This window comes from Octopus bimaculoides, chromosome 12 (genome assembly GCF_046866305.1).
Source record: "Octopus bimaculoides isolate indiv1 chromosome 12, ASM4686630v1, whole genome shotgun sequence".
Lineage (NCBI taxonomy): Eukaryota > Metazoa > Mollusca > Cephalopoda > Octopoda > Octopodidae > Octopus > Octopus bimaculoides.
Window position 1 is genome coordinate 64193387 of NC_142939.1, and position 15000 is coordinate 64208386.

Sequence of the window (15000 nt, forward strand, 5' to 3'; positions counted from 1 at the left end):
CAGGAAAACAAACAGAAAAGGCTTTACGGCCAGACGAGAAAAATTATATATATGCACACACACACACACACAGGGGGAGTGCAAAAGTAGGCATACAGTTATGAAAAGAAGAAAACACGTACAATACTCATTTATTTTTATCAAATAAAATTAAAAGTTACGATAAATGTATTATTATGATTAATGACACAGAAAATATCAAAAATGAGGTCGACTAATTTAATGTGATAATAATTTTAATCAAGTTTTGAGGAGATACTTACTGTATACCTACTTTTGCACACCTCACCCTGTGTGTATATACATATACATATAATATATATGATGGATGGATTTCTTTTGGTCTTCGACTACCATATACCCTCACAAGGATTAAGTGGAAAACGCTTTGGCCAAGGTGCCACGCAGTGAGACTGAACTCAAAACCAACTTGTTCAGAAGCAAGCTTCATACACAGAGCCACACCTGTGCCCATAAATGTTTGTCTGTGGGTTATGTATGTGTATGTGTGTGTGGGAGTGTGTGTGTGGATATACATTTATACATTCACAGATATATATGTGCATTTATAAATTGTTAATGTGTATATGTGTGACTGTTTATACAAATGTACTTTACATATATATATATATATATATATATATATATATATATATATATATATATATATATATATAGTTGAAATTTACAGAAAAGCAAAAGACGATGACAGGTGTATAAACAACAAGCAGGCGTATTAGTTTGACGCTCGGGGAGGTGAGAAAGTCTTTTATGTTTCGAGCCTACGCTCTTCAACAGAAAGGAACACAAGGAAATAAACAGAGAGAAAATAAGAAAAAACTTTTGGAGTCAGCGGTCAATCATGGCAACAAATGCATGTATGTATACTAGTGGGTATATAAATATATAATAGTTATCAATCAGTAAATCTATCTACCCAACTCTATGTCTATATATATATATATTAACAGTCACATACACACACACACTGATATATATATATATTATCCTATAATTACAGTGCGTCACTGTCCTTACGTTTTTTCTGTTGTTTTGAATTTTGTGGCCCTTTTTTTTTTTTTGCATTTTCGTATATTTTCTTTATATTTATTATCTTTACATTTCGTTTCCTAAACCTGATGCCTCGTATGAACTAACTCCTAACAGTATTGAATTTGGAATAAACTTATATAAAACACAGACACACACTCTCACTCTCTCTCTCCCTCTTTCTCCCTCTCTTTCTGTTTATATATATATATATATATATATATATATATACATATATATATATATAATATATAGATGCATATATGTGTGTGTATGAATGTATATATGTATATGCACGAATGATAATCTCTCTCTCTCTCTCTCTCTCTCTCTCTCTTTCCAAGAAACCAATGTTAATAGGAATTTCGATAATCATAAAAGAAAATGAAGATCTAAATAAATAGACACAAAAGGACTGAAGAAAATAAACTTGTGATAAGCCTCCTCTATTCCCTATAGACTTTTGACACATCAAGAGATTGTTATGTCTATGGAACCTTGTAATAGAAACAACTTGAGAAAAATTCTATCAGATTACAATATTTGTGTTGAGTTTGTCAAGTGTTTACGCCAGGATTTTTCTTCGTCGGTTTCCATCTAACTGTCTTCCAATTGTTCGATCTATAAATCTAACATTACTTTGGTCCGGCTCCCACGTGGCCTTAGAAGGCAAAGCCACTTCGTCAAGCGTCTCGATCCATCATGGTCACTTTAATTTCCTGGATATATTCATATGCTGTGACCTTCCGAAGGTTGTTGATAAATAACAGACGACCTACCTCGCGCTTGTCGCTATCATTCTGTGGAATCCACGACAAAAGTTTTGACGCCTCTTCTTCTTGGTGCCACATGCAATGTCGTTCTTTGATCTTGTTAGTCACTTTTGGAAGACTTCCATAAAGATGCTCGGGTACTGTTGCCATTTAGCATCGCAGGCCATTCGTAGCATTCTTGTGTAACCGTTTTCTAAACACTCGTTTGCTCTTTTAGAGTTTATGTTTCGCCGCCAGAACACTTCATATGTGTGCATGCGTGTGAGTGCGTCTGCGTGCGTGTGTGTGTGTTATATGTATGTATATATATATATATATATATGTATATATATATATATATATATATATATATATATATAATGCATGTATGTATATGCATACACATGTGTGTGTTGTATTTTATTGAAGTTGAATGAGCTTCCACGTAATCAATCATCGGGAATTTCTGAGTATTCAGATCGGTGCAGTAGTTTATAAGTATTTATATGTATGCATGATTACCAATTCATTTGGGAAAAAGAAAAACATTTGATCGTGAAAAAGGTATTCTTTTTCAAAATAACGGGAATCTGTTGGATAAAAGCAATTGACCATAATGGAAAAATATATAAACACTTAGGAGAAGAGAAACAAAAATTAGAATGAAATAGTGAAAATTCGCAGGAAAAAAAGACACACAGAATAAGAGAAACTTTATCCGAAATAAAATGTTGCGGCATCATATTTGTGATAAAGTTATTAAGTCATTTCCATTAGGCCTTTTCCTATTGCCTCCACCTCGTTTTGTCCATGCGTGCTGACATGTGTGTAAGCATAGTGATATGCTGAGATATACTGAGTGCCACCCGAGGCAAACTTTGATTTTCCCACCATCCCCTATGCGAACTTATTCAACAGACCCAAATGTGCAACCCTCATAAATTTTCAGTCCCATTCTCGTTCTCGTAATACAATTTAATGAATCTTTAATTATTTAAACCAGGATTTCCTTCAACATTTTTTCCATTTAAATCTCAGTCTTAACCCAGCCTATATATTTTAGCGAAACCTTTCGCGGAACTCAACGTATGAACGTTTTTATTTGATATTCTATCAAGTTACTATTGCCTATTCCATTACGACAAGATCTTAATAACATAATTAATTAAATTAATCATTTTTATTTCTCTTCTTTGTTTTATTCTCAAATTACATACTGACTTTCTCATTATCATTGAAACTAAGAATGTGCGTGTGCGTGGCCGGATAGGTGACTCACAGTCGTAACGCCGCGGTTTCGATTCTCGACCCGGGAGGTGCGTTGTGCTCGTAAGCAAAAACGCTTCATTTGCCACCCTTACATCGTTTGTCAACCAGTGTTGGTTTACTTACATTACATGTAACTTTATAGTTCGGCAAATGACCCATAGGATAAGTACCAAATTAAAAAAAAAAATACAGGAGTTATTATCTTCGCTAAAATAATCTTCAAGGTAGTTTTTCAGTATCGCCGCAGTTCAATGACAGAAATAAGTAAAAGATGAACACAAATTCATTTATCCTAACTATAATGAATTGATGGGATTATATTTATTTTCAGTATTAACCAAGCCAGGTAAAACAGTTGCTACGACAGCTTATTTAATATAATAGTAACTGCGCATAAGTAAATAGCATAAAATATTAGAGCAAATTTCAACATCTGCTAAAATATTTGAAAGAAGATATAAACAGATTTCACCAGGCGATGGTAACATATGGTGGAGTAGATTAGAGAGAGGAAAGCGATGATGATATAAAGAAACATGAAAAATACTGGGGAAAACGTGTTAGAGAGAAGCAATTGTGTTTTAACGGTGGAGAATATAAGATATATTATAGTATATTAATGTAGCAACACACACAGACATGCGAGCGTGCGCAGACACTCTCGCTCACCCACCCATCCACACACACACACACACACATATATATATATATATATATATATATATACAGAAAGACAGACAGACAGACAGACAATGATGTGGGTATGTGGTTGAGAAGCAAGTGTGGGGGCCCTTGTGTCTTCCACTATAGCCTCGTGTCGACCAATGATCTGATTGCCGGAAACAGAAACTCGTATATATATATATATATATATATATATATATATATATCCAGTCATTTGACTGCGGACATGCTGGAGCACCACCTTTTAAGTGTTTTTTTAGTCCAAGAAATTGACCCCAGGACTTATTCTTTGTAAGCCTAATACTTATTCTATCAGTCGTATTTGCCGAACCGCTAGATACGGGGACGCAAACATACCAGCATTGGTTGTCAAGCGATGGTGCGGGGGACAAACACAGACACAAACAAACACACACACATACACATACACACACACACACACACACACATATATATATATATATATATATATATATATATATATATATATATATATATATATACGACGGGCTTCTTTCAGTTTCCATCTACTCACAAGACTTTGGTCGACTCGAGGCTATAGTAGAAGACATTTACCCACGATGCCACGCAGTGGGACTGAACCCATGTGGTTGGGAAGCAAACTTCTTACCACACACCCACCCCTGCGCCTATACATACACATATATATATATATATATATATATATATATATATGTACATACATACATATATGTATGTATGTATGTTACATATATATATAGGTATATATATACATATACATATCATTTAATATTCACAAAATTTAAGAAACAACTGCTACTAGCTTCATGCTATAGAGATACAATAATTTGGTAGGTTTAGATAGCAACACCATGTGTCTCCAAGCAACTATTCAGGCTCACTGTATACCGTTAGATCTACTTGACTTCTTATAAACAAGCGTCCTATTTTTCAAATAGGTCTAACTGTATGCACTGAGTCTGAAAGATTGCTTGGAAACACATAGCATGTTATATAAATCTGCCAATCTAGTGTATCTCTTCAGCATGAAACTATTGGTAGTTCTTTTTAAAACTGTGCATATCAAATATATCTATTTCTCACTAGACGGAGCACATTTTTCCTGATGCTACCTATAAAGAAGAATAAGCCATATGTGTGTGTGTGTGTGTGTGTGTGTGTGTGTGTGTGTGCATGTGTGTGTGTGTGCATGTGTGTGTGTTTTGTTGTAGTTGTGTGTGCGTGTGTATACACATAACAACAGGTAACATAGAGACAAGAGACGACAGAAGCATAAGAAAACAATAAGCCACAGCAGGTTTTTATATTTCACTCGTTAACACTGCAGAGCAGCGATATGTTCCCTGTTTAAGTAAGCTGCAACGGGGTGCGTTGTATGCGCAGCAGGCACCATTTCGCTTCATTAAAGACTTTTATATTCTTGATTTCAAAGGAGGACATCCCTTAAAATAATACAGACCTTGGTTAATTAGATGAGAAATATTCGTGAATTTTATTTATTTACAAAAGTTATGTTTTTAAACGTCTTTGGGTTTTTATTTCGTTTTTGCTTTGATTTTTCTTTTTCTTTTTATTGTTATTCTTAATATTTTTTTCTTTATTCTTTCAGGACGAGAAAAACCAAGTTCTGGAAACAATTGTTTGGCTAAAGCACGTAAGTAAACGAAGAATTCGTAACCAAAAATATCACACATACATATGCAGGTGTGCGTGTGTGTGTATATATACATGTGTGTGTGTGTGTGTGTGTGTGTGTGTGTGTGTGTGTGTGTGTGTGTGTTTGTGTGTGTGTGTGTGTGTGTATGTCTGTGTGTCTATGTATCTATATATGTATCTATGCATATATATGCATATATATGCATATATAATTTAATATCATTTCAAAACCTTATGGCATGCATTACATAGCTCATCCACGGGTATCGGTTACCATATGTTATCATACAATGGGAATACTCCTTTTACTGAATATACCTGTAGAAACCTACAAGATGGCGTGAACAGATTTCAATCCAGATCACTAAAATTACTCGTGTGCATCCCTATCGTAGTACGTTGAGCGAATATATAGAGATATGTGGTCAGAAAATGTTTCTAGCTTTTCCTTTCTGCAAACTACATAACACAAGTGAAATTGGAAGAAAGATAAGAGAAAAACGGTTTATTAAAGTTTTCTAAAAGTTCAGCTGGCTGGAGCGTTCTAAGAGGTATTAAAATTGTCAAGAACTCAACTGTCAGTTAAACACATTTGAAATCTGATGATTATACTATGTATGAAAGAGCTAATTTTGTTAAAATACCATAATAAAAAACGTGAAAAACATACTATGTTTTACCTTTATTCAACTTGTATATATATATATATATATATATATATATATATATATATATATATATTTTATATATATGTATTTTTTATTCACCAAATCTCTTGATTTTGTTTTTGGTTTTTACCCTACCGAATTCTGGTGCCTCAAACATTTTAAGTACCACATTTAATCTTTTGATTAAATCTATATATATATATATATATATATATATAAAATATGTATATACATGTGAGTGTGGATGTTTATTCTTAAACAAGAAATTTGTTGATAGTGATTTCAAAATTTCGCGCAGTTACGACTGCTGACGATGGTTTAACTTGCTGAAACTTCGAAGCCACTGTCAACAAACTTGTACTCAACAAAAGTACAGAATAACTCCTCAGATTAATATAAAATTGTTTTTTTTTTGTTTTTTATCAATGTGTCCGACTAAGCGCCTCAAGCAGGCACTTCGACATGGCCACTCTCCAAAGACTGAAACAAGTAAACGACAAATATTATTTAATATTTATAACATGCTGCTAAATCCGGCACTGGAAAAATAATTCCGCATCACCCTTTCACCTTTGGTTCCTAAATCTTTTTTTGATAATGGCCCTTAACGAAGAAGCCACTATTTTAGATATGAACAGCTTATGCAGCAAGTTCCTGGCATGACCATACCATCAATGTTTTCAAACACAATATATCTTGGACAATTATCATAAATGTGTCTTTTATTTTCGAGGGAGCAGTGTATAGATAAGTCTGAGGAGGTGTGGTCAAGCGGGCCGCACTACTAAAAAAATTGAAGGTAATTTTTCCCTAGGCGCGCCTTTCAGAAAGTCCTGCAAGCCACAGGTGGCCCAACATAAATTTAGCTGATGTTTCATGCTGTGTCAATGACCATGAAAAGACACTCTTGGTGGCTCGCTCACCTTTGTTGTAGCTCATTCGGCTAAAGTGTAGCTACGACTAGAGGGAGACAGACAGACAGAAAAAGTGAGAGGCGAACAACAAAGAGTGGAGACAGAATGAGAGGGAGCTGGAGAAAGAAAAGGAATAGGGAGAGAGAAGGGGTAAGAAAGAGAAACAGAGAATGCACGTGCATCAAAGTTGGATGAGACCCAATTAGGCTGAAATAACGAACATATGCTAAACCCATATGTTCCTAAACAGTATAAGATCCTAAAATAAGCTTAGAATATTAGTAAACAGACATTACATACAAGTGACATATATGAAAACTTATACCCCTATCTATTTCTATATCTCTATCTCTCTGCCTCTCTATCTATGCCTATATATGTACACACACACAATACATACACACGCACACACACACACACACACACACATATATATATATATATATATATATATATATATATATGTGTGTGTGCGTGTGTATGTATGTATGTATGTATGTATATATTTCAAAACCGAGCAAATAATTCACGAAAAATATAATTTGCGAAGATACCATTGACTTTGTTATTATCTAGTGTAACAATTCTAAAATGTTAATAACAGAATCAATTATATAGTTATCCGGCCATTGAAAGGAATTTTCAATGGCCGGATAACTGAAGAGATGTTGGCGTGGGCTCCCACCCTGGCATCCGAAACTCGGAGTTTTATCATGGCTACTGAATAAGTGCCACATATTTTTACAGATATATATATATATATATATATATATATATATATATATATATATATATCCACACACACACACACACATCAGCAACATCACCCTCCCAACGAACACCACCACCACCACAAAAGTCAGAGCCAAAGACAGAACCCAGATCTCTGCCAGACATTTATGAGGGGAACAAACGAAGAGTATAAAGTATGGCACCTAAGATGATATGATCTGTGAAGACCGCGTCATGTTTTATGACTGACGTAAAAACGTGTTACAAGACGGTAATAAGAGAATTGGTATATGGGGATGACGCGAAGGCAAAGATTGAGACACAAAAGGAAGGATGTGGAAAGGTGGAGGTGGGATTTATTGTTGAAGGTGGATCACATGACTTTCAGAAATACCAAAAAGCAGGGTTGAATTTCCATTGCTGTGGTGGAATATAAGCACAGAAACAACAGCGAATGAACGAGCGAAAGAACGACCCAGTTTTTAGCTGAAAAAGTCAAGAGACGTGAGATGGTGATTCTTATTGTGTACGTTGCTTCCGCTACGTTCATTGTTTGTTATTTCAAACACTGAGAAGAGAGCTAGTAGATGGAATGAAAGAATGAAGGAAGGAATGACAGAAAGAAAGGAGGAAAGAAAGGAGGCGATTTGGAAGGAGGAGGAAGATGAGGAGGTGAGGTGATTGTTGTTGTGACGAGGTGGGAAGGTAAATATATGTGTATGTGTAAACGTATACATATATATATATATATATATATATATATATATATATATATATATATATATATATATATATATATATATATATATGTATGTGTGTATGTATGTATGTATTATACATATATATACATATATACATATATAATAATAAACATAGATATAGATATAAATATATGTATACTCATATATGCATAAATATTTATGTATGTATACATATATGTGTGTGTGTGCTTGTGTGTATGTATGTATGGCTATATATGTGTACATATATACAAATAAATATATATCTATCTACATATATATATATATAGTTAAATATATATATATATATATATATATATATATATATATATATATATATATATATATACACACACATATATGCATATACATATATGTATACGAATACACGTTTGTGCGCATGCCTGAACGTGTCTATTTGTGTGGCAATCTACGCCTTTTTGTTCTCACGACACGGAAATTCTTTGTTTTCTGCTGGTGTTGTATTGTTGAGTAATTATTTCTTTTTTTTTTTTTACCTCTTCACCGTGGATTGGTGCCAGATACCCTTCTGTGGAACTATAAGTCTGTGGCAGTCGATAGAACAGTTTGACTGCATTCACAGATAAGGTGAAGGTGGTGGTAATGGTGGTGAAATCTAACCTATGATGATGATGATGATGATGATGATGATGATGATGATGATGATGATGATGATGATGATGGAAAGGGAGTTCATGAAACTGAGAGCAATCAATTGTTTTTGCAAGGCCTGAAATAGTTTCTAGTAAGGATTTTGTAAATATCATCAAGCCCCAGAATAAAACACACACACACACACACATATATACATACATGCATATATATATATATATATATATATATATATATATATATATATATATATATATATATATATATATATATATATATATATATATATATGTATATATATATATATATATATACAAATATATATATATGTACATACGTATATATATATATATATATAGAAATATACATATATATATACATATATATATATATATATATATATATATATATATATATATATATATATATATATATATATATATGTATATATATATATATATATATATATATATATATATATATATATATATATATATATATATATATATATATATATATATATATATATATATATATATATATATATATATATATATATATATATATATATATATATATATATGTATATATATATATATATATATATATAATATAGATTTAATCAAAAGATTAAATGTGATACTTTATTACTATAAGTATAGTTATCATTTATTTGGGCACTTGTTAGCATTTTCTTTTTGAAATTTAGCACAACTAAGTTTAACAACAGTATTATCCCTACTCTCTTTAATCTTTCCAACAGCTGAAGTGCGAATTTGTATGTTTCTAGGGTCCATGTTTATGTCCTTTCGAACTACATTATTAATGATATTGGAATTAGTACTAATTTAAATAGGGTATCCCTCAAATACTTTCAGACAATTAGTAGTGGTAGGAAAATCATAGTCATTCAGGAGATGGTATTTCTTTCTTTATAACCAAACCTAGTTAGAGCCTTATTATAGTAGCTAATGTTATGGTCGAAGATGTCTTAAATAGTAAAGAGCATTGATATACGAGAGGATATACCATTGATCTAGAATACTATGACTGCTCTTGGATGGTTCGAAAAGCGATTAACATATAGTTAGATGCTGATTTGGTTTGTGAAAAGGCTTGGAGAGACCTGTATTAAGACCTAAAGTAATGTCTTGTTAGTTAACTATCTTTTCAGCTGTCATTAAATGTAAAAGACAAGCCTAGATTTTTAAAGTATCGTATAAGTTTTTCCTAGTTCTATCATAGCTTGCAGTACTAGAATTACGTTTAATGAGCAAAACATCGTCCTTGTAAAGACCGCCTTTAAGGTTCTGAAATTCACCCTTAATGCAATATAAGTATAGCCCCACACGTGGCTAAAAATCAATTTATGTAATTTGTTTATATTTTTATATACTTTTTATGCTATTTATTTTTTACTTTAGCTAATTTCGCTTCCTTCTTTACTCATCAAATCAATCTAATTTTGCCCAGTTTTCGGCATTCGGTACAAGATTCTTATTATATATATATATATATATATATATATATATATATATATATATGCAGAGAGAGGGAGAGAGAGTGTGTGTGTATGTATTTGTGTATATATATATATATATATATATATATATATATATATATATATATATATATATATATATATATATATATACATATATGCACATATATATATATATACATATATGCACATATATATATATATGTACATGTATTACGTATGTTTATGTGTATACTCACGTATATACATATATTTACCTATACACACATACATATATGTGTATGTATATATATATATATATATATATATATATATATATATATATATATATATATATATATATATATTATATATGCACACATATATGTACATGTGTGTGCATATATGTGTATTTGTATATAAGACTCTACGTATTCAGCGGACGATGCGTAATTTCTTGTATCTTTAACAATTTTACATCTGCTAAAATTTCCGTCTTTCTTCCGATATTCTTCTCCAGGAATGGTATGACCTGCGGCTGACATGGAATCCTGAGGACTTTGGCGGAGAGACCATGCTCCATATTCCATCCGAAGACCTTTGGAGACCCGACATCGTTGTCTACAACAAGTTAAGTCCTTTCCTTTCTTCATCTCTCTCATATTTTCTGGGTTTTCCTTTTCTTCTCCTTTATTTTCTAATTAGCATTTCCTTTCCCTCATCCTTTCTTTCTCTCCGATATCATGTCTTTTTAGATTCTTTAGTTTTTCCGATGTTGTACTATGCTTGGTTTTTTTTAACTTTCTTCTACAATTTCATGTAACTTTCGACTTATTTCTTCTTTCTCTGTCTTTCTTCGTCTGTTTCCCTCTATGTATTTATCTCTTATTTATCTACTTATATATTTTTTGCTTCTTTGTCTTACGCTTTGTTCGTTTGTTTTGTCGATTTGTTTTGCGTTTATTTCTTGTTGGTGTTTTTTCTTCTAAAACTTTCAAAACTGTTGTTCGCTAACAGCAATACGGAAGAACTTTTGTGCAAACTTTAAAATAATCGACTAGCCCCTTCCCCTAAAATTAAGTACTTGTTGCGTATTGAGGTTGATCTAATCTACTGGCCCCTCCTCCCAAATTTCTAGAGTAGAAAAGAATATCTTCTGTTTCCACAAACGCATAAAAAAAATAGAAAAAAAAACGGGGGCGGGGAAAAACACCTCTAATTATTTATTACTAATAAAATACAGTTTTCATTGCATTTTCTTCAGATAGCTTTTAAATGACTGTGATGTAATCACTGTAAAATACGACTTAGACATGTTTTTTTTTTTGTTTTTTACCGTGACTTCATCTTCTGCTTCTACAAACGCCTCAAATTATGAAAAAATATCTTAAATATTATTATTTAGCGAATTCAGGAAATTTTCCATGTAGATGTAAATTGCTGTACACCCCCATCCCTCCTTATGGAGGGACGGGGGGGTGCTGTAATTATAGCAAATAAATAAGTAGAGGCGATTTTTTCCGCACGTTTTCTATTTTTCGATGCATTTCTTGAGACAGAAGGTTTCACAGAGCTCTAAGATTCTACACCATTTATTTTGATGTCCATTCACAACTTTCCTGCACTGTTCCCATCACGAAATTGAAAACCGTGAAAAAACGTTAGCCCACTACTGAACACTAATATATACACATGCACACAGAGAAATATATAAATCCTGAACAATCTTGAGACTCAAGTTTATAAAAATACATGTTTATATATGTATGAATTTGTGTGCATTGGGTAAACTTCAACAGAGCATTACTTAAATTTTCTCACCGACATTGAATACATCCCGTAATTTTTTTAAATATGATTCAGAAATATAGATATAAAATCAATATATTCATATATATTTTCTTTCTTCTTTTCTTTCTCTTCTTGTTTCCAGCGCCGACGGGGATTTCGTAATCACAATGTTAACAAAGGCTCTTGTGTCGTACGATGGTAAAATAGTTTGGGAACCGCCTGCTATCTACAAAACATATTGCCCTATAGACGTAGAATATTTTCCGTTCGATACCCAGTTATGCTTCATGAAATTCAGCTCCTGGACTTACGATGGTAACGAAGTTGACTTGATCGACTTTTGCCACGGCACCGGTCAAACGCAAGTTGATGGCAAGGTTGTGATCGCGAATGGCATCGATATGAAAGGCTACTCTCAGAACTCTGAATGGGAAATTCTAAACGTAACATCAACTCGAGAGATCAAAACGTATCCATGCTGTCCAACACCTTACCCAATCATATTATACAACATAACAATGAGACGCATCCCTCAATTTTACACTTTGAACTTAATCATACCTTGTGTATCAATTTCGTTCTTGACTATTCTTGTATTCTATTTACCGTCCGTGAGTGGTGAGAAAATTACTCTGTCCATATCAGTTCTCTTGGCACTGACTGTATTCTTCTTGCTGCTTTCTGAAATCATTCCGCCCACTTCTCTTGTGATTCCTTTAATCTGTAAATACCTCATGTTCACTATGCTAATGGTGACGGCATCGCTATTTCTGACTGTCTACGTATTAAACGTCAATTACCGAACAACCACAACTCATACAATGTCCCAATGGGTGCGGTATTACTTTTTGGAAAGACTGCCCACTTTCCTTATGATGAAGCGACCCCGTTTCGAAGATGAGCCGCCGATTCTGCCACCGTCCAAGATGCAAAGTTTAAGTACCTTCGACGGAGAAGAACCCGTAGAAACTCGAAGCATCACACTCAACTGTAGAGGAGAGGTGCCGACATACGAGAACATGTGTCCGCACCAGACCATTGATGAACCTGACCCTGGGAAGATGGAGAAAATGCAAAGCCTTGATGACTGGACAGGTAAACTGGTGGAAGAGATGATAAGTAATGTGGAATATATTGCCAGCACCAAAAAAGATGTCGAAGAAGGCAGTGCTGTGAGTATAAACGTTTCTTCTTTTACTGTAGACTAAGGTGGTGAGCTGGCAGAATCCTTAGCACAAATGATTATTACAAATTATAATTTGTTTATAGTGGTCAAATATATATGTTATACATTGGCTCACTCCATCCATCAAATCGACGTTCCCTGAATAGGTGCACGCCAGGTGTTGAGGTGAACGTAGAGTAACGTGAGAAGTGTTTTACTGAAGAACACAATGCACCACGACCTCACAATCATGAGTGCAACATTGTGACCAATAGGCCATGGGCCTTTACAAATAGTCTATATAAAATACCGATCAACTAACACCCACATCAGTATCCTCTTCAAATCGAAGCCGATAACATCGATGCATGTTATCAATAATAATTTCAAATTTTTGGAACAAACCTAGCAATTCCTAATACTCAATTGGTACTTAATTTATCGGCCCCGAAAGAATGAAAGGTAAAGTCGACTTCAGCAGATTTTGAACTCAGAATGTAAAGACGAACAAAATGCCGCTAAGCATATTGCCCGGCGCGCTACCGATTCTGCCATCATGTCACCTTAATGTAGCTTTTATCTTTTATCTTTTACTTGTTTCAGTCATTAGACTGCGGCCATACTGGGGCACTGCCTTGAATTTTTAGTCGAATAGATCTACTCCAGTACTTATTTTTTAAGTCTGGTACTTATTCAATCGGTCTCTTTTGCCGAACCGCTAGATTACGGGGACGTAAACACACTAACACTGATTGTCAAGTAGTGATGGGAGGACAAACACAGATACACACACACACACACACACACACACACATGCACAAATACATATATATGTATATACGACGGGCTTCTTTCAGTTTCAGTCTACCAAATTCACTCACAAGGATTTGGTCGGTCCGAGGAGGTTATAGTAGAATAAACTTGCCAAAGATGCCACACAGTGAGACAGAACCCGGAACTGCATGGTTGAGAAGCAAGCTTCTTACCACACTGCCACTCCTACGCCTATGTTAACAAATAATAAATAATTAACAAATAATAAATTAATTGAAATAAATTTAAAATTGCTCAATTTGTTTTCATCAGCTTACATAATAAAAATTGTTTGCAGAGAAAGTAAACTGCACATTGAAGTGCAAAAAGGGCTCTGGACCACACACTGAAATATCACATAAGACTGCATACGCAGGTCATCATATTACCGCGATTTCTCATCCCTATTCATATCAATTTTTTATTAACGTTTCTCCTTGTTCTTTTCTTCTATTTGCAGGCGGTGCGTGATTGGGCCTACATCTCAACGTTGATAGATCGATTATTCCTTTGGGTCTTTAGTGTGATTTGTACGATCGGAACCGTTGTCATTTACCTGAATGCACCCTCACACTTTGACACTAGGCCTAGTTTAGCAGCAGGAGATTTCGTCAATCTTTCCTGCACTTTTTGAGCATGTTACTCTACTG

At 33.6% G+C, this 15000-nt stretch overlaps 1 protein-coding gene across 2 annotated transcripts in view; it reads left to right on the forward strand.

Annotated features, from left to right (window-relative positions):
* LOC106877373 (acetylcholine receptor subunit alpha-like 1) overlaps positions 1-15000 on the forward strand; it is a 71122-nt gene that overhangs the window by 56072 nt on the left and 50 nt on the right. Inside the window, exons 2-5 of one of the 2 annotated variants that reach the window (XM_014926261.3) lie at positions 5368-5412; positions 11102-11211; positions 12515-13544; positions 14811-15000. The exon at positions 14811-15000 is cut by the window's right edge and continues 50 nt beyond it. In XM_014926261.3, the coding sequence (XP_014781747.1) occupies positions 5368-5412; positions 11102-11211; positions 12515-13544; positions 14811-14984 (1359 nt within the window). In that variant the 3' untranslated portion in view covers positions 14985-15000. Of the gene's footprint in view, positions 1-5367; positions 5413-8940; positions 9235-11101; positions 11212-12514; positions 13545-14810 lie in introns of those variants that run through there. The other variant, XM_089361204.1, reaches the window with a different exon arrangement.